Source organism: Cygnus olor, chromosome Z (assembly GCF_009769625.2).
Source record: "Cygnus olor isolate bCygOlo1 chromosome Z, bCygOlo1.pri.v2, whole genome shotgun sequence".
NCBI lineage: Eukaryota > Metazoa > Chordata > Aves > Anseriformes > Anatidae > Cygnus > Cygnus olor.
Genome location: NC_049198.1, coordinates 9,026,356 through 9,051,284, shown reverse-complemented (window position 1 = coordinate 9,051,284; position 24,929 = coordinate 9,026,356). Strand labels below are relative to the sequence as shown.

The window sequence follows — 24,929 nt, the reverse complement described above, 5'->3', positions numbered from 1 at the left end:
CAACCTACTCCACTCTTACCCTCAGGACTAGGGTATAAAGGCTGCCTTTTGTGTCACACCAGCAGCACGGGCATGGCCTGCCAAAAAGATTCATGTCCCTGCCCTCTAGGTATTGCTCAGCAAGTCACAGTTGCTCAAAAATAAAGAAAAGTTAGCCTGTGCCTCACCTATGCTTAAATTAACACATTTGTATTATAGCATATCCATTCCTGTTTTATAGCATATCCATTCCACGCAAAATAAAAATGTCTATTTAGTATTTTTGTTAGATTTATCAGAACTTCAAAGATGTACTTAATCTATACCAGAAAGCAGATTGTTCTTTCCATTTCTTAGAAGAGAAACAAAAACAATGTCCTCCAGCTTAGTCTTGTAATAGAATCAAAAGCCAAAAGTGAAGAAAAACACCCACACACCCACACAAAGACACTGGGTTGTTGGATAAAGTGCAATAGCTATCTTTATTTATAGGATCCCAAAGGACAAATATATATGAGATTGTAAATATCTGGCCATCTTCGCTTTTGATGCACGTGTACTTTGTCTTGAGCTCTAGTCTTGAACAGATGGATGCAGATGCCACTGAAGTTGGACAATTTACAACACAAATCCCTGGTTTTCTTCTCATCTCTGTGGCTGTCTCATCTCAGTGTTAAGGCATTTGAAGTCTACAGCATGAAAGCATGTTTTGGTATGCCCACCTGTAAAAACAGGAGATTGATGACCTGTTTTCCAGGATGGTGAAAGTATCTTGAAATCCAAAGCAAGCACTGATGACAGATTGACATGGAAAAAGCTGCTCACTTCACACTCCCACAGCCGCACGGACATCGCTTGGGGTGATACGCAGAACACGGTGCTCTGCAGATATGCCCATGGGCAGCGTGGTGAGCCAGCTCACGTGGCAGGCACTGCATCCCTGGTATGTGGCATGTGTTATTCCTTGCTCTGGTGAAAATACAGGTGTGATGTAGGGGAGTCAAGGCACAGCTGCTGTTGTGAGGAAGACTGCAGACTGACCTGACCCGAGTGGCTGAGGGAACTGGGGTTGTACAGTCTGGAGAAGAGGAGGCTTGGGGCAGAACTTATGTCTCTCTACAACTGCCTGAAAGGAAGGTGTGGGGAGCTGGGGGTCAGCCTCCTCTGGCAGATAACTAGCGATAGGACAAGAGGGAATGGCCTCGAGTAGCACCAGGGGAGGTTCAGGTTGGCAATGAGGAGACATTTCTTCTCAGAAAGAGCAGTCAGGCATTGGGACGGGCTGCCCAGGGAGGTGGTGGAGTCACCATCCCTGGGGGTGTTCAAGGAAAGGTTGGACGTGGTGCTTAGGGACAGGGCTTAGTGGGTGACAGTGGTGGTTGGGGGTGGTTGGAGCAGATGATCATGGAGGTTCTTTTTCAACTTTAACGATTTTGTGATTCTGTGATTTTTTTTAAGCGTTAGGCTCTTTTGCCAGGCTGAACACAGGGAGGCACCCCATTGACATGGAGGAATCCCAGAAGGCGTCATGGCAAGGGATAGCTGCAATACAGGAGGAAAAGGGAGAACAAGAGGATGCCAGAGAGTAATGGAGAGCAGCGAGGGGGTGGCAGAGCAGAGCATGTGAGAGCACTTGGTGCAGCTTCTGGCAGCGCCCCCGCGTAGAAATGGCAACCCCGACTGCATGGTGACAGCACAGGCGGTGAGGAACGTAGGCTGTTTGCCTCCACAGATGGGGAATTTCAGGTTCCGAGCCAGGAAAAGAGAGAAATTGGACTTATCCGGGGAACGCACACCGAGGGAGAACCGCACCCGAGCATGGGGTCCCCGCCCACCCCCGCCAACCACCGCGGGGGGGCGCCGCTCCGCCCTGACGGCGCGCGTTGCCTAGCAACCCCCGGCGGGCGGGGGCCGGGAGGGCGGTGCTAGGAAACCGCGGGGCCGCCGTCAAGCGGCGCCGCGACTGTCGCAAAGAGGTCGGGGGCAATGTCGTGAGGCGCGGCCCGGCCCGGCTCGGCTCCCTCACGCTTATGCCCCCAGCCCTGGCGGCCGCCTGCTCCATGTGGGGCCCGGGCCGGGCTCTCGGCTTCTCTTTTTCCCCTTCCTTCTACTATGGCCCGGAAAACAGTTAGCAGGAAGCGGAAAGCGGCGGCGGCGACCGCCGCGGGGCCCGGCGGGCTCCATGGGGAGCAGGTAGGCCGGGGGGGTGGGGGTGGGGGGCGGTGTGAGGTGGGGGGGGACACCGGGAAATGGAGGGGGGGCGGCAGGGGGGGCGCCCTGAGGGGCGGCCGTGGTGTGCGGGTGCCCTGCTGGGGGGTGTCCTGCGGGTGGGGGCCCCCCCAGCTTTGGGTTCGGCCCCCCCAGCTTTGGGTTCGGCCCACCCCCCCTTCAGGTTCTGTCCCCCCCCCTTTGGGTTCTGACCCCCCCGGTCCCGTTGGGTGCCGCCGTTCGTCCGGTAACCGCCGTGCCCGCCGCCCCCAGCCTCGCAGCCATGCACCGGGCCGACCCCAAGGCCGGCCGCAGGAGACACACGGCTCCCCCCCGGGTCGGTCCCCAGCTCTCCCCCCTCCTGTCACCCCAAAACGGCGGGGCTGGGGCCGCGGGGGTGGTTGGGGGCGGCCCTGGGCTGTTTAAACTGTGTTTATTTTTTCTCTCTTTTCTCCTGTTTCTGTAAGCAGCGGTGTTGGCGAACCAGCGGGGAGTGATTGGGGTATCGCTGTGGCGTTGCTTCCGTAGCAAATATTTGTTTAATTCTATAGTCTTACTGAGGCCGGCAGTTCCGAGCTAATCGGGTGTGGTATTCATAAGGGTAGCCAGGCAGACTTCAGCGTTTTGGATTTACAAGGGCGCTGCTTTAAGTTCCTCTAACTTCCACGTTCATTTTTCACAGTACGGGTGGGATCACTCGGTTCACAAAAGGAAAAGGCTCCCCCCGGTGAAGCGGTCCCTCGTGTACTACCTGAAAGGTAGAGAGGTGCGGATGCAGAATGAGTCCAGCTATCACCGCCTGTTGCATGGATATGCAGCCCAGCAGCTTCCCAGCCTCCTCAAGGAGAGAGAGTTTCACCTTGGAACCCTTAATAAAGTGTTTGCCTCCCAGTGGCTGAACCACCGACAAGTGGTCTGCGGGACAAAATGCAACACAGTAAGTGCCACCTCTCTCACTCTTCTTTCACTTGCTTGTTATTTCTCCCTCTTCCCTTTGTCCATAATCCAAGCATGTGGGCTGCCAAGGAAAACGTTAGGAAGTAATTACGAGCAGAGTCAAAATTATACATGATGAATTTTGAATAAATGTATTATTTAGCTGTGACTTATTCTCATCTGAAAATGTGATTCTGCACAGGTGGCTGTGGACCAGACCGTGAGGCTTGTGCCTGTGCTTAGCATCTCTAATCTGCACAGGGCAATTGACTTTTTTTTGGGATGGAGTGCAACAGGGGGATTGAATCTTCTTGCCTTGCAAATAGGGAGTTAGTGACTGTCCCTGTGATTTCTCAATGATAAATGTAATGTCAGACAGAATTTGTTAAAAAGACTTTTTTTTTCTTATTCATCATCCTCGGTCTGTTTGGTTTTATGCGGAGTCCTGTCTCGGTGTTCAGGTAACTTACCGTGTTCATGTACTGTTATATCCTTTTACAAACACTGAAATCACAGGGTCTTAAACTAATGTTTTGTGTTTGAAAAGTTATAGGGGGATATTAAAATAGTGTCTTATGTGATTAGTAGCTGGAGGAGATGATACGAACAGGTAAATCTTTTCTCCTGGAGCTGGTGGTCTGGCTTCCTTGGCTAAGGCTGCAATTTCACTTATTTAGTTCTGATGGGATTAGTGCAAAATCCAGCATTTGTTCTTTGCAGGTTGGTTAGTCCTGCTGAAATGAGCCTAGCATTGTAAGGAACGTATAGATCCAGCAGCGTATAATCCTCAAAGTATGTGTGTCGATGGGATTGTTTCTTTGCTTTCATGACTTCTGAACAGAAGCTGTGCTCTGCGGTCTGACTTGCAAGGGAAAGAGACTTTTTTTTTTTAATTTATTTTGGATGTTCTATAATTACTCATAGTTGCACAGCAGGAGTCTTTCATGTAGCAACTTTAAGAAGCAAGGCCTAGCTGTATAAACAAAACAGCCTTATAACAGGAATCTAACGAGGTAGAATCTCTCTGCCTTCTTTCTCCACACGTGCTTGTCACCTCAGCTGGTCAGCAGCCAGCACCCTTCGTGGAACAGCTTCCGGAAGACAAACTCCTGCTGAAACACCAGCTCTCAAAATCCTGCTTGCCCTAGCAAGATCGTTGCAGGCTTTGTAGTGCTGCAGCAGTTTTGCTGTGTCCTGTAACTTCCCTAGTTCCACAGCAGCTGCGGTGAAGATAAATGGGCAAGTGCGTTGTTAACGCAACCTTGCAGAAATTGTTGGTGACCAAACAATCAGGGAACTGAAGAGGGATTCAAGCACATTGTTGTACGCTGCGGGGAGGTATATGCTTCTGCAGCTAGGCTTACGTTACAGATGGACGTTGTCTTTTGTTAGGCGAAACGTACTGATGGCAAAAATCGACTTCATGGTGAAACATATATGAATTAGGAATACTGTAGTAGCTTTAGCTCGCTTGCTTTGCGCTCATATTTGAGTAGAGAGTTAAACAACATTTTAATTACAAGAGTTTCTCTCTCATCTCCTGACCAAGCAACCTAATAAAGATGAATTCTTTTGCCTATTTTCCTGCACTGAAGTTGTGGCATTTAAATTGGGAGTGAATCTAAAACAGCTTGTCTAATTTTAATGGAGTTCACTGAACTGGTGTTGCATATAATTACAGTTAATGCAACAGAAAAATATAAACCAAAGCAGTTGCTTTAATCAAAGCTTAAACGTGGCACAGGGAGCTTTGAGCAGTTCATTTATAAATTGCATTTGGCTATGCTGTGCCAGAAGTATTCACTATTTTTAATAACAAAACAAAAACATGCTCTCATCATAAGAGGAGGAGCTTTGCTTTTAGTCACCTCAGAGTACTGGTCACCATAAATGCTGAAGAGAATACGAAGCTCTCAGTCAGTAGTTTACTTTTAACAAGTGTTATAACTTGTTGCGTTATTTTGGGCAACTTTCTATCCTAGAAAATATCCCCAGGTATGCTTGTGTATATAAAATAACTTTATTGTCTCTAGTAAATCGTGCTGCTTGCAGTTGGCCAGCTGTAAATGAAATATTTGGGTTTCTTATACGCACATGCTTTTTTCCTGGATTTGTAATCATGGAACCTATCTGAGCATTCAAGTGTCTAAAAATTCAAACACGATCAGCTGGGGTTTTCTGAGGCAGGATTCACATTTGCAAGGACTTTGTTGTTCTTGTATACAGGGGGCTACTTGGAGGTACTGAAAAACAAATGAAGGAACAAGCAAATCTGTGAGGTGCGGGTATTTAGGCTGTGGCACCGGAGCATTGAAGTTACCAAAGGCTGAAGGAAGATGTCTTAGAAGAAAATACTGTCTGTAATCAGTGTGTTGTGTTCAGGAATTGTAGAGAAACTTTGAGACTATGCAGGAAACAAGCTTATGGCAAAAGAAACCACTGAACACTGGATTACTAAACTACTCATTCTCTTTTTTTTATGCTATTTTTCAGGAAGTGGTGAGGGGTAAAGCGGCTTCTGAAAAAAGTTCAAATCACCATCTTGCAGCTTCTTCTGATCCCTTAGTCCTGTGTATATGTTCAGGACATAATTCTTTTGTTGATTGTGAAGTTAAGCATGTAGAAATACCAGAGCTGTAAATCATTCCATAAATACAAAACACTTATTAGTTTCCGGTTGCTTCGGAATCTAATTGCCTGGAATCTAATATTACTTTTTTGTTTTGTTTTGTTTTTGTTTCCCAGGCAGGCCTGAGAGATATGTTTGTCTTTCTAAACACACAACTTTCTTACTGAACGTTCTCTTCTGGTTTCTCAGGAGGCTTTTCCAAGTCATGAAGGGTTGCTTTCTGGTGGCCAGCTGGTACCTCTTCTCACCTTGGTAGATTTGCATGTTGCCTTGGATGCCCTGCTGTAAATGCCCAGCTCTTGTTTCTGCTTAGAGCTTTTTAATTAGTTCAGGAGATCCCTCGTCTGTTCAGTGCACCTCATACAATTATAAACAAGTCTGGCAGTTGTGGGGTAGCAGTGGTGAGAATACAACGCGTAGTTCCTCTTCCAGCTGTGAATATGGAATGTCTGTGGGGAAAATGATTTCCATTTGCTTTGCGAGGTAATGCTTGCTGTGGTTTTGCCAGCGTTGTGAGGAGCCAGGAAGACTGCTTGTTTCCTGCTCCCAGGGAGGGAGGGGAAAGTCGTGTCAACGCAGTTCATAACTGCTCAGAGTCCGCTGAACGCCGTACTTTGGTCACTGTAAATAAACCTCTGACACTTGTAAGTGACACCTCCGTTCACCTTGCTTTCAGTGCCTTGTAAGTAGAGAGTCAGGTGTTGTTTCTTGTCTCTCGGGAGGATTTGGTTTTCTGTCAAGTGCACGTGATGCCTGTGTCTGCCTTAAGGGTCTGTAGGTTTCCTTGCCAGGTATGGTGTAGGTGGCCCAGATGCCCTTTAGCAGACCAAGTCTCTCACTTCTCCGTCCTCTGGCATCTGCTGACACACGTTAGCTGTCTGCCAGACTCCTGAAACTAAGCGCAGAGGGCAGGACGCAAATAAAAACTGACAAATGGGGCTTTTTGGCAGTGAGCATGTTCAGTGACATCAGATGTGCATGCCCATGAGCTGGAAGGGCTTCATAGCAAGGTGAGGTGCTTGATTACAGTGCCTTGTCTCTGGAAAAGTGGATTCAGAGTCAACTCACTGGCTTCTTTTACTGCTGCTCGCTTCGCTGATGTTCCTTTATGTTTTGGGTTGTTACTCCCTCTTTGGACCCTTTCAAGGAGGATGTGTAAAGCCATTGGAGGATTGTGCCGCTTGTACTCTGTATTGCACAACCTGTAAGTAGGTCTTGTACTAAGATTAGTGCATGTTCTGAGCTCTGCTGGAAAGGAGTCCTACCAGTTTGAGAACTAAGTCTTTAAGGATTCAGCATTTCTTTGGGGCTTGGCATATAGCAGTGAATCTGCATTGCCATGGAACTGGAGAGCCTGATGCCAAGCGTTCTATGAACTTAGAAAATAGAGATGTTGGCCATCTGGATAAAAGAAGAGACTGAGAAATGGGGAAAAAAATCAAACAGTGCTACTCAGTGCAACCAGCAATGGTATTAGTGTAATGACCCTGGAAGCATTGTATTAGTTCTGTTGTTCTGATAGTGAGATACGATCTGGAGAACAGCGATGTCGTTTTCCAGCTTGGCTGAGGGTGAAGGTTCAGTGATAAGCTTCAGGCTGGAGCTGTGTCGGTGCAGAATGGGATGTTCCCACCTGCTCATTCCTGGTGGTCACGTGGCTGGGGAGGCAGCTGGGCCAGCTCGCTGCTTTGTGTGCAGGCAGGTTTTTGTGTAGGAGTAATTTTCTCTGAAGGTGGAGAGGTTGTGTGGCTGACCTGGAAGCTACCTGGGCACCACTTGTTGCCACGAAGGCGGTGAGACTGGGTGGGTGAGGAAGCAGTGGGTGGATTCTGGCCCAAAGAACTTAAGACTGGCTTAATCCAATTGTGAAACTCCATCCCAGCTTATTTTCTTGGTGACTCTTTTTAGCAAGGCAATATGTTTATTTCGGGTTATTTCAAATGTTAAAACAAATGATAAGAATGTTTCTGGGACTTGAGAGCAGTGTGTGAAGAGCAGGGGTGCAGAATGTAGCACGTGTACCTGCCTGAAGAATAAGCAGTCTTTTGTGCAAGTTCTTTGTGCCTTGTGAATCCAGGTCCGTCCTGTTTGTGTAATAAAAACATAGTGTAGCTCAGGGTGGCACGCTTTGGTTTTGTTCAAACTGGTCTGTACAATCAACTAAAAGACAGGGTAACGTGTTCCCTGGGCCAGCAGCAGAGGACACAAGGTAGTCTTTATGTGCTGTTGTGAAATAGCAGTTCTTTCACCAATTTTCTAAGCTTGTTGTCCATGTGAAGATTAGGCTTTACAAACTTTTTCTCACCAAACCTAATATGATCAGAATGTTTCCCAAAGTGGTCACAGCTAGATCAGATGTGATGTTACAGTGGCATACGTGAAAACATCACCTGCTGCTTTGCTCAGTCAAATTCTTTCAGTTAACAGATGCGTGGGAAGGACAGTTAGATGTAATGAATGGGTCGCTTTGCCCCCCCAGCCCTCCCCCCAACTGTTGGCTCTTAAAGGTAGGTCAAAAAATGAAGTAGACTTGATGGAAGAGCTTGACACACTGCTCTGCTCTCAGTACTGCATGGAAGAGGAGGATGGGTTTTGCAGTTCAGAATGTTTTCTTCTAATAATTTGATTCTGTGCCAGAGTCTTTACTTTTGGCAAACTGATTAATGAAGTTCCTTAGTTAATGAAGCGGGATGGTTTCCTGATGAACTTCATGGTAAGCAGCTTGACAAGGGAGCCAAGTTGTATGGGAGCCACTGGCCCAAAGAACTTCTCACCATTCTGCAGAACAAAATAAAACCAGGCATACAGTTAGTAATTTCATGGGGTGTGAAAAGTACGGCCAGATCCTAAAAAGTTGTGACTGTGGCAAATGTAGTATGTGGCCATGCCGCTCTGCCACGGTCCTTGAGCGATAGCATTGTTGCAGGCTGTACATCTGAACTGCTTTATTTCAAAAAAAAAAAAAAAAGGAAAAAAAAGCTATACAACAGGAGGGGAGATAGATTTCTGTCACATCATTCTTCAGCCTGTTTCCTTGTCAGAATAATGTCCTCCTGCAGAGAACAAGATAGCTGACCCTGCTTCATTCCTCACAAACGAAGTGTGGTCCTTGGACTTCCAGCAGCCAGCCAGAGCAACCCTTGCTTGAGGTCCTGACTGTCAAGTTACTGGGCATGCTAATGCCTGACATGCACACACACTTCACTGGTAGAGGAACCAAATTATGTATAAAACAGATTCAAGGGACAGGTACTTCGTTGTTTGGTTGCAGGGAGTTTGCATCTGTTTTTTGAGGCTGTTTTTCAGCTTTTATGTAATGAATAAATAACTGAAAAAGAAATTCTTATTCCCACTTGGTAGGAAGGGGCTTAGAAAAGTATAATACAGCTATCAGCTCTTTGTTAAGAGTCTTAGAGGGCTGCTTTGGAGTTGTTTGCAGTTGTGCTTATTTCAACAGCAGTGATGGTACCAGTTTGCTTGGAAAAAGCAGGTTAACTTGTTTTCTTCAGATTTAAGTAACTGCATGCTGGAGTTTTGGCTGAACTCACTTAAAAAGTCAGGTATTTTGTACTTTATTTCCTGTCGTGTCCTAAATTCATAAAATAGTGCTCAAGTTTCAGCATTCTTAGCTGGGTGCCTGTCTTGCTAGACACTTTCAAAGCCCAAAAGGGGGAAATATTAACAACGTCTGTTTGGCTCTTGGCTTCTGTTTGCTGGATTTACAGGGAAAGATTTCCTGACATTCACTGTGAGTTCAGCTTGCAAGTGTGAGCTGCTGTCTTCCTGCCCTTCCCCAGGTGATGCAGTAGTCATAGCACATGCAGGCAGTACTTGCTTATTTTGTTCTTGGGTTGTTGTTTCTAAACTGCCTGCAACTAGTTCCTTACTAACCCAAACTAGTCCCTTACTAACCAAGGGGAGTAGTTCCTACTTAGAGCTTAACAGCTGAAACAACAAAGCCAGTGTCTTAACTATGTCAAGTTTCATGCTCTAAGAGCAGTTGCAGCTCTGGTTGAGGTAATGCTGTAAAATTGGAGGAGAAAAGTGAGAAAATGACAGAGCAGTTCAAGGGCTAAGGATGGGTTGGAGTGGGGTGGGAGCAGGGGAAAGCACTGCGAGAAGTATGTCCTGGTACTTCTAAGGATGTCTTCGTTTGGAAACTTGTTACAAGAAAATGAGGTTGAAGATCCAGAACCGAAGTGTGAGGGTCCGTGATACTTCAGCATGGTGTTTTTCCAAGTTCTTTAACTTCAGCCCAATAAGTTCACAGCTTATTAAATAAATTTCGTATTAGAGTAAGTCTTGTTATTTATTTATTAGCCTAGTGTCAAACACAGGTGTGCAGTGGTGGTGTTAGACTGGAGAATGTGAAGGGTTTTTAATTTCAGTCCTGATATCTAGTGAGATTCCCTCTGAAGTGTGCATCTCTAACAGCTGAAATATGGCTTTCCCGAATCTGGGCCTCGTGAGATGTAGATGCATTTTCCTAGTTAACACTTCTGATGCTAGCTTTAGGACCTTCGGGTGACGCTTGCAATCCTGAACCTTAGGTACTTAAAAGTTGATTTCTTTTTTTTTTTTTCTCCCTCAGTAGTTGAAAGAGGACGGGGAGGGAATTGTGAGCTTCTGCTGGAAGGAAATACTAAGGAAGAAAAGAAGATATAAGTTCACAGGGGAGGATGAGAGCGAATTAGTGGTCCTGTTCCTGTAGTGCAGGTATTAATTCTCAGGGATGAGGTTAGGGCTGCTGCATGCATTCTGATTTCACCGCTTGTCTTGGGAAGTGAGCCGTGTTGCGAGGCTGAGCAGAAGCGAGCAGTGCCTCCTTCCTGCTCAGCTACGCTTCGGCTGCTGCCTGTCCCCCTGACACCTGCATACAAAATAAAGAATTGAACATAAAAATTCAGTCACTGTAGGAACCACGATCTGTTTGTGCAATACTGCTGACTACAGAGGAAGATCAGTTGTGGGTTGAGGATGGTGTATAAGTCTATGTACAAGGTATAAATAGTGTTGAATAGGTCATGGCTTTCTCTGCAGAATGAGTTTAACATACCATACTTTAACAGATTTTGATTTGACATTAATATTCTGCTAGCTCAGTACATCAGAAGTAACAGGCTACTAAATCTTGTTTAAATTTTGCTTCTTATTAAAGAGCAGAGGTCAAGTCTGTGAGTTCCCCCAGAAATGTTGGGCTGTGATTTTTTTTTTTACATCACTTTCCTTAGTGCCAAGTCAGCTTCAGATACTCCATTTCCTTGCTTCTCATTCATGTTCCCTCACAAGGTATTGTCCCTTAGTTACACCAATGTGGCTGTTAGTGCAGCTGCACTCTGAACACCTGTGGAAACAATCCAATGCAGGAGCCTCCCAGATGAAAGTACGCTTTGGCAGACAGTGTAAACCATAGTTTGCTGAAACTAATTTAAACTTTACCATTATAGTAAACTATAGTTTAAGTAAAGTGAGTTTACCATTATCATAAAGTATAGTTGTATGCATTGGAATGGATTTAACTTGGTATGCAGTGATGTCTGAAGACTTGCAAGTCTTAAGAACTGATCTTTCTGCCAAGGAAACGGTGACATTGAGCTACAACTTCTAGTCTTCTTGCAGGCTGATGAATATAGCTACATATCTTTTTATTTTTTAGATATTCACACTGGCAGTACTGTGTTTAGCCACTGTTCTGTGCATCACTAGAAAATAAGCTCTAGTTAACTAAACTTCTAAGGTGTCAGTTTGTCAAAGCCAAAACTTCATGGTAAGTATCCTTATCTGGGCTGCAGGAGACTTGTGCCCAGTGCTCTTGGGCTTACTCGCTGTTTGGAGGTGGGTCTGTCTTTCTCCCTGGTGTTAAGAGAAACTGGAAAACAATTTTGTGCTGTCACACTAACGAACAGGGCAATAAATTTCAGATTTGAGGGCTTGGTTAAATGGGAAACGTGCCATGACAACATTTTCTCCTTTCTCTTCCATTGCATTCAAAACCAAATGGGATCATTGAAATAAAACCCACTGTAAATTAAGTCAGTTTACTAGTCTTAAGAAGTAAATTATACAATTTTTTTTCAGTCAACTTGCAGGATTTATGGAGAAAGAGAAATTCATAATAGAGTGCATCTTTGACCATCTTGTTTTTCTGATCTTTGTTCAGCAATGACTTGCATCTGCTGTTGTTTTTTTTTCCAGTTATTTGTGGTAGATGTCCAGACTGGTCAAATTACCAAGATTCCTATTCTGAAAGACCGCGAACCTGGCATGGTGAACCAGCAGGGCTGTGGTATTCACGCCATTGAGCTCAACCCTTCAAGGACCCTTCTGGCCACAGGTGGAGACAACCCCAACAGTCTTGCAATTTATCGTCTGCCTACACTTGATCCTGTCTGTGTGGGAGATGTAAGTGGGAATATTTGGGGAAGGCTTATTCTGCCACTTAAAAGAATTACTACTTTGAAGTGCCTAAGGTCAGAGCGAGGTTAGATTTGGGAGTCCTGTGGTGAAGAGTGAAGAATTTCTGAAAGATTTAAAACATTCCTGATAAAGTGGTCTTTCATGACAAGATACCTTAAATACAAGTGAGGGCATAAACATGTGAGATGGTTCTGAGTCAGATTTCCTCTTCCTTGCCCTCATTCAGGTCCACTTAGATTACTTTTAAGTATTGAAAATATAACAACATCCTAAATGTTGGTCTGATTGTGATGATGAAGGCTGAAACTGAGACACACAGCTAGTTTTAGTGAAAAAGCTCGTGAGAAATTGAAAAGATGGTGCAAGTTATTCAAGTTTTCCCCTTCTCCAGCGCAGCTTTACGTATGCATTATCCCAGAGGCAGAACTTGTCTTTGAAGATCAGTTCTAACCCCGTGGCTTATGGCACTTTGATACAAGCAGCACCAGAGTCTATTTCTGAAATGTCCTCATGCTTTTTTAAAATAGCTAGCCTTAAAAAGAAAAGGGCTGAAAGGAATACAGCGGTGTCCCAGAAGCCCTTCTCTCATTTCTCCTTCCTTTTGACTCAGGCCTTAGACGTTACTGACAACGGCAGAGGTCAGAGTTCTGCAGCTGGCTATCTGCTGCTGCTGAAAAGGCTTGACTGAAGATCTGCATGACTTGCTATTCGCTTGCATGTTGCTGTGACTGTGCAGCTTTTCAAACAGAACTACAGGCCTAGGGATCCCCCCCAGGTTTCTTTAAATGCCAAAGAAAAGGTTCTTGAAGTAGTAGTCTTGAAAAATTATTCTGTAGCTTATCTATTGCAAACATAATGTTTTAGTTACCATTTATAGTAGGGACGTTTGTTTGAGGAAGCGTGTGGCTATTCTGCAAAAAACACGGCTTTCAAAATGGAAAATCTAAGTTCTTATATTTGAGATCAATTTGTCTTTGGTTTAAGGCCTGTTTTTCCATCACTTAATAGCTCTCTAACTATTACTTTTATGCGCTAAGTTTAATGAAACTAAAAAAAAAAAGTTTAAATTGCTGCTGGTTACTTAAACTACTCCAGATTGATACTGGAATTTCACCCGTATAATGTTACTAACATAGGTCTGTCCTTTTTGTGCTTGTACTAAAACTCAAAGTGAAGAATACATGTCTGCTTTGAGAGACTACTCTAGAATATAATTGCACAGCAAATCTGACTTTTTTTTTTTTCCTTTTAGGATGGACATAAGGACTGGATATTTTCAATTGCGTGGATCAGTGATACCATGGCTGTTTCTGGTAATCTTCTTTGTCATTATTTTACTGTACTGATGTACAGCGCTTGATAAGTCTTAGGGAATCACCTTTATCAAGACATAAAGATAACACAGTAATTGTAACAGTGTCAATAATCAGTATTCTTGTTTCAAGTGCTTCTGTTCCTGATTTTCTGCAGGTGTGTGTGTAGGGAGGAATAAAAGGCTCCAAACCCAACACTTCGTAATACTCCGGTCTATGATATAACTGGCATTTTGTCATGATTGGACTTGAAGTGTAGGCTGGGCCTGTATGGAGCCTGCTTTGAGGGCTATCTAGTAGTTATCCTTATGTCCAGCAGTTCGGAGTCACTGCAATCAACTGTGTCAGTTGAATTCACTCAATGTAGGAACCAGGAGCCTGATTACCTTTGCTCCTTTCAGTTAGTGGAAGTAAAGAAGTCCCTTGAAAGAAGTTTCAGCCAACCCACGGTCTGAATTTCTTCTTTCTATTGTTTGAAGGGAGTTTAATTTGACAGCTTAAGTCTTGGGTTTATCTGAACCCAGGTGTCTTGAGCAATATAACATAATTACTAAACCATTTTCTTAAATGTTTCTCACTGTTCCAGAAAGTGCCTTTAAACCCAGTTAAAACAAATGGTTTTTCTTGAGGCATGCCTGGTACTGTAAGAAGACCTTCCCATTGTAGAAATGACTGATAGGAGCCCCCTTGGGACTTTGAATAAAAATTGTCCTGGGGATGAGAAGCAAAATTTCCAAGAACCTGTTACAGTGCATGACCTTCAGTTCAGAACTTTCAAGTTCTTATTTTTGAGCTTTAAATTATATTTAAACTTCATATAGCTCTTCAGTATCTGAGATTCTTCTCTGTTTAAAAGAGGTCAGTAGGGTCTGGCTTGGGTACTGCTACAGTAAAAACCACTTGGAACTAACTACCTTGGTTATTTAAACTACTCTTGGTTTTCGCACGGTCCTTAAATTATAAGTTTTTCTAATATCAGGGATTTCACTGCCTTTCCAATAGGCACTGCCATGAGAGGGTCTCTAAACAGTGAGTTACAGGGAAGGATTTTGCACGAGGAATAACTTCAATAATTTCATGCTATGAGTTAATAACTTTGGAATACAGCAGAGCAACAACGTTTTCCTGAAATCCTGTAAAGACTCTTTTTAATGAAAACTCAGTTTCTGTTATCAAGCTGTTAGTAGTTGCTGCTATATGTGTGCATACGCACATGTGCAGTTAAGATGGAAGCTGGTAAGAGAAAAGGTCAGTTACTGACTTTTTAGTAACTTTATGAAGTTACACTAGTTATCCAACCAGTATTAGTTAAGTAAAGGCAACAGTACCAGTGTTCTAGTGCATTAATTTAGTAGTTTACTGTGTTTCTGTGGTGACAGTGAATATAGTATTCCATACATGGGTGTCAGACTGCAGATGACAGAAAACTGTGTCCCATAACAATTCAAATATTTGATTTTTATAATTTGTTTAGCTATTTAAAAAAATAAAGCTAATCCTGGAATTTGGTTTTGAAACTAATACTTATGTTGATCCTTGTGAGGCTCCAACCAAAAAATCTGCATTACAAAAATCATTGTAAAGTCTGAGGAGAACAGCAAAGATGATTCCAGATATCCAGTGGTGAGATAAGGAAGGACCCAGTGAGGCCCAGCATGTGATGCTGAACTGTTGCTCTTAATGTTTTCTGCATGATCAAGAGTGGATGTGTGAGTAGAAAGAAGGTTGCCATGTCCTCTGTTGCATGAAACTTGTAGCAGGATGTATGCTCTAGTCTCCGGATGTGAGACACCAGGGAAAACGTGTTAAAAGCAATTAGCAAGTCTGAATGCTTGAGAACTTCACGGATCTAGTTGGGGGAAAAAAAGACGACTGACCTCTGACATTTGTTTTAATCATACATATGTTATTGCAGTCTGTAACTGAAACTACAAAGCAGAAATATTTGAACTCCAGATTTTGAGGAATTAGTAATTACCTCTGTCTGAGTTGAGAATCGAAATGCACAACTCTTGTTAACTTTCTTTGGGGCAGGTTAAATGCCACAGGAAGAAAGAGATGGGCATTTTTTCCCATGACAGACAATAGCACTTTCATACAGCTCGAGGTTAGAGCTTCAGCAGTACATTTTCTCATCGCTGTCAAAAATGTTGAGAGAGTGCAGAGTGGGCCATAGGCTTGATTATTCTCGCCTGTGTTAGCTTCAATAAGAACAAGGCAAAGGTTTGCCTCTAAAACAGGCAGCAGTGTATTTCAGTAGTCAATAAGCATAAAACGAAACATCTTGACTGTGAGCAGCTGTGACCGAGGGAGAATGCAACAATTGCTGTACTGACTAGATTAAGATTTCCATGCCAAAAGTTCCAAACTAAGATGAATAATTCCCAGGATGAGCCTAGGGTAACCGATGATACTCTCCTTGGCTTCAGGGCCAACCAGTTAAATGCCATACATTGTCTTTTCCCCCTGTTAGGGCTATTAAAAGGGACAGCTTCCTCCTAAAGTCTGTCAAGATGTTTAGAAATTCTACTGCTGAGCATTCAGCCTCCATAACAAGATTGGGTGCCATTAGAAGCCATCAGCATGTAAATTGAGTAGCAGGATGTAATGGCGCATGCTGCCTGCTGCTGTGCAGTGCCATTAGGAAGTTCCTTTTGTATTTGTCTGCTGGGTGATGGTGGCAAATGACTGAATCAGTCTGTGAGGGGGCAAAGCCATCTCTGCTGTGCTGCACCATTAGTACTGCAGCACGATGCACTGGTATTCAACATTACTTCAACAAGATGTTTTGCTTATGCGTCTTTGGAGCTTCTTCTTTATGATTTACCAAAGTCTGTACGTAGGCTGATGTAGATATTTAGTCTTTTCTAGCATCTTCAAGACATGAAATACATCTTATGCTTTCCCTGTGAGAGAAGGGATGTAGTTTTCGTAGTGCAGGGAAGAAAGAGGTACATGTCAAGTCTGTAAGAGCTGACCTAGATGGAACTGAGTTGTCTAAACACCAGAAGGGATGGGCATGGGTCTTTGGCTAAGTCTGCATTGATCAGTGAAGTAAAGTAGTTCAGCTTTCTTTGCCTACTCTTTTTGTTTCATATTTTGGCTTAATATTGTGAGAAAAATCTCAATAATTTTCTTCAGACAGCATCTTGTGAACCTATTTTATTCATGATTGCAATGGTGGGCGTCCTGCCAATTAGGAGCGCGTTTTAGTAAACAAATCATAACCTTTTATTCCCTATTACCCGATGCCTGATCACCTCCCCTGTTTCCTCACTGGCTGACTACTACAGGCTCACAAGCTACTCAACGCTCCTCTATACCATATATGTACAATTTTTTTGATCAACCCTTTAATTTCTCCTTTTCCCTTTTTTTCTCCTTTCTTACGTTTTGAGAACTTGTGATCCTTGTTTTATTGTTCTCACACAGCTCATCCTGTTCTTCTCAAGCTTCTACCTTATTTTGGAACAGTGAGGCCTTCTACTGTCCACTTATCTACTTAGCATTTCTCCTTGTTATGACTACACAACTACCTTGGAATACAGAAAATTAGTTCTGTACAAAAACACAACCTAGTTTCTCACAATATCTCCAAATTCAATAGAAAAATGGGGGTTTTTGCTTGTTCAGCTTAAGTTCCTTTTGTTTTTTAAACAAGAAATTGCACAGTTTTCTATGCAGTATACACTGGGATACTGGCAGAAATCAAATGACCCAAAATCTGCATAAACCTAACAAAATTTTCTCAGAGGTTTCTGCAATGGCTTAGCAGACACAGTTGATCTCAGCCTTGGTAAGCTGGGCTAAATGTGCTGGCTTTTCTGTCACCTCTGAGTGTATTCCATGTGTGAATCTCTAATGGTGGTTGGTTTTTTTTTGATGGTCAGTTTGAAAACAGATTCAATGCTTAGAATCCATACAGGAAAAAAACACTTGACAATGAGGTCACAGTATTACTAACTTTGTAGCTGAGAAAGATCATGTTGTTAATCCTAATTAATGACACCCAGCAGTGTGTTCAGTTAAACTAATAGCAATAGTATCCTTTCCTGTTTCCAGCCTCTATTGTTTATTGCAGTTCCTTCTTTAAAAAAGGGCAATTATGTCTATGTGAAATGCTGTTGTGGGCTATTCATCCAGGTTCTCGGGATGGTTCGATGGGTCTCTGGGAAGTCACAGAGGATGTGCTGTCTAAAAGCGATGCCAGGCACAACCTGTCTCAAGTTCCTGTCTATGCCCACATAACACACAGGGCTCTGAAGGATATCCCCAAGGAGAACACCAATCCTGACAATTGCAAAGTCCGAGCACTGGCTTTCAACAATAAAAACAAGGTGAGTAAGGTACTCAAGACAGATGAGAAGTCCTAAAACTGTCCAGACGTACCAGAAAAAAATAATCTAAATCAACTATATTGGAGAGAGGCAGCCTAACATATTTTTCCCTGATCCTTTTGTGTCCTTCTCATATGAAAGGGTTGTCTTCATCTGCTGTGTCTACCTCAGCCCCCAAGCAAATTCAGAAAAGCTGGAGGCAGGGAATTCATGTATTTTTCTGAAAAGGAACAATTTGACTGTAGGATTGGTTTTTAGACTTGCACCCAGAGGGAGCAAGGGGGAATGTTTGCAAGAAACAGAGAAAGTACCAAAACACCCCTTGCAGATTGAATCCCACTCTTTGGTGCGGTTGTTGCTTTCCTTCACCCTTAATGAAGACCAGCTGACATTCAGGTAGTTCCTGTTTTGATGGCTGAGTTGTTACTGAATTGCTCAGCAAGCGAGGTAACTGACACACAGGGCAGGCACCAGTGCTTGCTCGGGTGTTATTTTGTTGGCATTTGACAAACAGAAAACATTAACCTCCCCCCATGCTGATCTCTTGCTATTACTAGAGATGAAAGCTAGTGGAGCAAGTAGGAGTAGCAATTTAACCTCCACTGCTGTTGTTTCTGTCCTCACAGAACAGAGGAGGTCTGAAGCCAAAGCAGGCATGCTCTCAGCAACACAGTGCTCCTGTTGGCTTTATTTTTCACCATGTTAATCACTCCTCTGCAATGAAGACTTCATACAGCTTTTTCCTATAGAGTAGTGCCTGGAAATAAGTGATTACTTTGGGGTCAGAATCACTGTGGGAGCTGCTAGTTGCTAACTAGCTTGTAATGTCTAGTAAGTTATTATTTGTGTGTCTAACAAGATCTATACTTTGAAAGTTATTTTTGGTTATTTGTTTTAATAATTCTTATTCTATCTGGCACCTTTGTGCTATCTTGTGTTCTCTCAAGATCAATGTGAAATGAAAGGCTATCTTGATAAGGAGGTACAGGATTACAGATGAGCTCAATCTGGAGGGTGTAGCCTGCCTAGTAGAGTGTGAGGTTTATAAGGGCATTTATAATACAGAAACTAATTTTTTTTTTTAATCTTAACAGGAGCTGGGAGCTGTGTCCCTAGATGGGTATTTTCATCTTTGGAAAGCAGAGCACACGCTATCAAAGGTGCTTTTCTCTTTTGGCGTTAAAACTTGGAAAATTGCCTAGCATTTATTGCTGTTCACTATTTCTTCATCTCCTTTAAATGCTTGAAGAAAACAACAGGTTGTAAAATGTAAGCTTTGTATAAAATGTACTAAAAATAAAACTTGAGGAGAGAAACTCACGACTCTTAACCTTCTGCCAGCTCTGCATGAGTTGAGTGTCCTGTTGCATAGAGCGTGGGTAGTTTTGTAGCAGGGTTCATCAAAGAAACTATACTTGTTGAAGTGTAATTGCAGATAAAAATCCGGCATATCTCTGCTGGTGTATGAGGTAAGCTTTTTCAGGGAGCTGATGCCTTTATACCTGCGAAGTGGTAACGGCAGCTTAAAAAAAAATTAAAACAATTCGCCAAAAATGTCATTTGTTCTTCAAATAATACTTCAGCCTTTAGCATTCCAGTTTGGTTTGATTAAGGCATCCCATCTCTTCCATGGCTTTTTTTTTTTTCTGTGAGTCAGGTTGTTGGTTTTCTCTTTAAGTTCTGTTTTTGTGATGAATTATTTTAGCTGCTTTTTTTCCCCACTGCAATTTACATTGAACTTAGCTTTAACAGAAAAATTCTGTAACATCTTGCTCTTTTATTGTAATGGGTTGTTTTTTTTTTGTCTTTCCTCTGTTTCCAGTTACTCTCCACAAAGTTGCCATACTGCAGGGAGAATGTGTGTTTGGCTTACGGTCAGGAGTGGTCAGTGTATGCCGTAGGATCACAGGCGCACGTCTCCTTTCTGGATCCGAGGCAGCCGTCTCACAATGTTAAATCCGTCTGTTCCAAAGAACGAGGCAGTGGTAAGAAACTTGACAGAGTGCTTCAACCTGTTTGCTTTCAGACGTAGCAATGTAAGATAAGCTTCTTAAACAAATAAGAGATTTTTCATGTGATGTGTTAAATCATTAACAGTATATGTAGATTTTGGTTTTAGGCCGCTTGTCTTGGCATAAGACAAGCTAAAAGCAACACTGAAACTAGATGATTTCTTAAGAGCAACTAAATTGTGTACCATCCAAATAGTAATGAACTCTATAAAGTGTACATCTTCAACTTTTAAAATATATTTCTCTATTGTACTTCATCTCGTAGCAAAGCCAGTTATCATACCACTGCTAATAATGCCTAGTTTAGCAGTTTTCTCTGGGACTGGAAGAAAAACGCATGTTTCTGCTGTTTGCTATCACAGTTGGAGTCTGTGCTGTGAGTGAATGCTTACTCTGATGTTTAAGATGAGTGAGATTTCTGACTTTCAGTGTGTATTTGTCTAAATACAAAAGCTCACTCAAAAAAAAAAGTAACAATAATAGTCAGAATGATTATAGACATGAGTACCGTTTTTTTCTTCTGCAGCCTCTTCAATTGAACTTGTTGCCAGGGCCAAGTGTAAGCATTGTCAGGGTGCACGATCCTATATGCTTCTTCCCACGTCCTTTATTTTGAAGCATGAGAAGGAAGCATTGTGTTAAGATTTTCCATCTTAAAACATATTAATCCAAGGCTAGAAAGTTGCAGTCCTTGTTTAGCTCAGCTCTGAGCGTCAGTCTCTTCATTGGGCAAGTTATCAAAAGAGGATGTGTGTAAATAAAACTTCCCTAGCCCTTGTCTGCATTTACTGGAGTTTGTGGGGTGCTGCCCAGATAAATGTCAGGGTCTGTTTCTTTGAGATATGGGAGAGTTTTCTTCAGGGTGGGAAATAATGGTTCACCAGCCCTGAACAGCTGTCCGCACCAGCCTTTGCCCTGAATCACAGCCAGCCAGGGCTCTGTGGAGGTCCTCTGAGGCTGTTACTCTCCAGTATCAGAGGGAAGAGGTACTAAGACACAGGAGTGTATTGCCCAATGGTGGCTGGAAGTTTCTGCCCTGAGTATGTGATCCTGCTGGACGTGATCTGTGTGTAGGTAGCTTTTCTGAGACGCTGGCTTGAGCCTGGGGAAAGCCTTTGTTCAGCACCATTTTCTGTTCTGCATAGTGGGCAGATCTCTTCTTATGGCACTGGTGGGGGCACTGAGGTAATATTGCTTCCCAAGACGCTGAGTGCTTCAGCTTTCTATTGATCCCTGTGGGACTTGGTGTGTGGGGCAGCACAAGCTGCAGAAAGGAGAAAAAAAAAAAAAAAAAAAAAGGCTCTTTGAATTGTGGACTAAAATTTGGGTTGACTTGCAAGTTCTCTGACTGTGCTGTCAGCTTCCAAAATGCACCGAATGAATGTGGGAAGTTCACACCAACTTCAGATTATTACTGTTGTGTGCATATAAACAAGCTAGAGAGAGCACCATTTTCAGTCTTGCCAAGTTAGAATCTGTTTTTTACCCAGTGTAACCCTAGCTGCTGTACATAAGAAGACAATTATGCTTTTTAGTGTTCTCGTAAGTGTTGCTTTTCTTAGCAGCTGTACAGCAATATGTAGGGCCCTGTACTCTAGTTCCTGATCAGCAGAAACTGCTTTCTGCTTGGCTAGCATGTAGTGAATTGTTTTATGCCCTTGACTTCACACCCCGAGGACAGCAATGTTAACGTAGTGGACAGAGCTTGTGCAGCACAGACTCTGTGCTTGCTCTTTGCTTAGGACATGCTACTGCAACTTCATTTCCTTCTGCAGTATGTAGGGCTTCCCTCTCTCTCAGGAGTAAAACTCAATTTGCTGACCCAAATATTCCATAGTACAGCGTTGGGAATGTTAGAGAGCTTGCCTTGATCAGTTCTAGGCACAGGTTGTGCTGCTAGCTTGTGGATAATCTGAGGTGGTACTTCAGGAGCCAATGTGAAGTGCTGTTCTTCAAAGTGTGTTCTAAACATCTTAGTAATGGATATGCCACTGGTTCCTTCAGCTATTTTTTTTTTGATTAGAGAAGGGTCCACATTTCTTCATTTCATAGCTTTTTTTATTAATAGCACTGAAAAGTATGCCATGTGCACTGATACTCCACCTGTTTCTGTAAGTAAGTGTTCTGCTGGGTTGCTTGTCAAGAGCACTTTTATAACACAAATAGGAGGATGTCTCCTCTTGTGCCCGTCTCCCCTTACTCAAGTAGCTGCTCTTGCTGATGGAAGAGGGTTTAAAGCCTTCTGAATGTATCCTATGCATTTGGAGCTCTGAATTAAATTGGAGGTTCTTGTATACATCTGGGAAATCTAATGTAGCGAGTGTGAGACTTGCACAGTGGTTTCCCATCTACTAAGACAGCAGCCATGACTTCACCTCACATCAGAAGCACAGCGGTGTTGCCTGCTCTAAGCATGTGTCACAGATGCACGTGGCTGTGAAGGTAACGGCAGGGTGTGGAGGTGGAAGGATGAGGATGTGTTCTAGTTGGGATTCTGTACAAAGGGCAAGGGGAAAACTCCCTGGCTGCATCCACATCATCTGGATGCCTGCTGTCACATGTCCCACTGAACATACTCCAGCATGGTACAAGTTTCATGACTTCCAGTCCCACATGGTGTGGTGACAGCAGCTGGAATGTGGATGTAGCTGACATAACTCTCTTCCCTTCCTGTTTGGATGCTTGCTTAGGCTGGAATTAGAAGGTACCTTAAATAGGGTTTAAGAGCACGCCTTGAGTTTATAACCCAGTATCATGTTGTGTGGGAAGAAAAAAAAGTATAAAAGTGGTGGGATTTGTTCCATGTAGAACAGTAGCTTAGGGTAGAGTGCTTACGCAGAACAAACCTTTGGCACAATGGAGAGCAGATGACAGGACATCTAGCAATCTGCAAATTCCTACACACAGAACCTCCCTGAGACTGCTCCTGAGGAATGTGGCGTCGCTTGGGTTATAGGATGCCTGCTGTTTTCACTGTTAAGTGAAGTGCTAAAGATGCCAGCTGTAAAGAATAAAATGTTTGTGTGAGAGTACTTGAGTAATGATAACTTAAAGAAACATCACAATCTTAAATTATTTAGTATCAAAGTGATTAGTGATGATTATAGTTGCATACAACTACTTTTGTTGCTCTAGATCAGCAAAATGCATGTGGTGGAAGCAGAGTAATTTTTCTCATTGGCTCTTTCTCACGGCTTGGCAGGTAGCTAGATAAGGGTGAGCTCGTGGGAGACACCAATATGCATCCTTTCCACTATGTGCTGCCATGCACTCGCTCCTCCTGGTTCACTTAGAGGCTCATTGCAGACAGAACATGCTTGCTCTTGATCTTAAATGTCTTAGATCTTTGCTTATCTGGCATAGCTGGGGCCTCCTGAGAATGAAGCTTCTTGCTGTGCACCGTCAGTGGAGCAGATGGTCTCAGAGAAGAAGGGGAATAGTGTGTGTGTGTGTATACACACACATACATACAATTTTACATATGTATATTATGTTACATATACAATTGAAGCTGCTGCTTCAGTAGTATAAATGGGATTTATCTACACTGCTCCGTAGAAGTGGGAGAACTGATGTGGAGAAAGCTAGTAGGTAGTTTTTGTTGAAGAAAGCATTAGACATCAAGCAGCAGCACTGCAGAGCCAAAGCGTGCCTGGTCCTCACTGGATTGATTTTATGTCCTTTCTCTGTTCGTCAGGTATTCGATCAGTGAGCTTCTACGAACACATCATCACAGTGGGAACAGGGCATGGCTCCTTACTCTTCTATGATATCAGAGCCCAGAGGTTCCTGGATGAAAAGCCCCCACGTGCCTGCTATGGACAGAAGCAGAAATTAGGAGGAAGTGAAATTTTGAAGTTGACTACGGGGAAAGGTTGGCTGGTGAGTAGTAGCTTGTAGCTATAAGGCTTGAATGAGTTGTTTTTACAGTAATGGGAGCTACCTGTAATAATGAATATCAAGAAATGCTGCAAGATTGTTTTCACAAAGGTATTGAGTGGCCAGCTGCTTGAATGTAAGGTGTACTGACTACTCTGCTTATGCAGTGATCCATAAATTAACTAGTTCTTCTTCCTCTTCATAGTCTTGATTGTAGTCTATCTTCTAGTTGTTAATACGTCAAACAAGTTATGTTGTCTACCTTAAAAGCATGATAATTTAAAGTGGTACTCTGAGAGATTTAGTTTAACTTTATACAGCTTTAGAAACTCTGGTTTCCTGAAATAATGCCACGGCAGGCACTTCAGTTCAATGTCCTGTATGTTACTATAGAGCAGTTAATGGCTATGTCTCACTTCTCTCCATTATCTTTCTTATCGTTGTGATGCAACTTTAAAAATTAATGGGACTTGCTATCTTCCCTATCCTTCACCCTCCCCACCTCCACTGTTTGCAAACCTCCTCAGACAAAGCTTCAGGAAGGCTCTGGTATCTTCCAATTCAAGTTGCTCTGTCTGAAGCTTCAGGGAGTATTAACGGAGGAAAAGATCCCTCTTAGGCTCTGGAAACTACATTCTACTTCTGTGAAACAAGGCTTTCTGTTTGTTTGGCATCAGTAACAGTCTGAAATTTCCTTTAACAGAATCATGATGAAACCTGGAGGAATTATTTTTCTGAAATTAATTTCTTCCCAAATGCTGTTTACACCCACTGCTACGACTCGTCTGGAACAAAACTCTTTGTGGCAGGAGGCCCCCTTCCATCAGGACTTCATGGGAATTACGCTGGTCTCTGGAGCTAATGATAACTCTTTACAAATGCTGATCTTTACACAGATTTCCAATTTTCTTTTTTCTTTTCTTTTTTTTTTTTAACAATTAAATTGTGTGATGCCACTGAGTTCTGATTTAAATGCAAGTTATTTTTCGCAGAGTTTTCTGTTGGTCTCCAACAGTTTTGTATATCTTTTTGAACCAGTTTTTGCTTTAACCTTCTCAATCCTTTTTATGAAGGGTTTTTGAAATCCCTTTTTATTATATTTGCTCCAAATGACTTTTCCCTTGCATTTATGCTATCTTGGCCATGTGCCCCCTCCCCTACTTTGCTGTGAGGTAGGATTCCTTTCTACTAGAGTGGTTGCTCCTGGGCTTTCTGTGAA

The 24,929-nt window shown here is 43.0% G+C and overlaps 1 protein-coding gene across 2 annotated transcripts; it reads left to right on the top strand.

Annotated features, from left to right (window-relative positions):
- Nucleotides 1-1,760: 1,760 nt before the first annotated feature.
- DCAF12 (DDB1 and CUL4 associated factor 12) lies at nt 1,761-24,670 on the top strand. 2 transcript variants are annotated; one of them, XM_040540335.1, is made up of 9 exons: nt 1,761-2,172; nt 2,870-3,124; nt 11,948-12,154; nt 13,422-13,482; nt 17,626-17,819; nt 18,914-18,979; nt 19,642-19,804; nt 23,529-23,713; nt 24,414-24,670. In XM_040540335.1, exons 1-9 carry the CDS (start codon nt 2,092-2,094, stop codon nt 24,570-24,572), a joined length of 1,371 nt encoding a protein of 456 aa, XP_040396269.1. In that variant the 5' UTR covers nt 1,761-2,091; the 3' UTR covers nt 24,573-24,670. The 2 variants fall into 2 exon arrangements, with proteins under 2 accessions (XP_040396269.1, XP_040396270.1); XM_040540336.1 differs by lacking the exon at nt 1,761-2,172 and adding an exon at nt 2,456-2,524.
- The last annotated feature ends 259 nt before the right edge of the window (nt 24,671-24,929 follow it).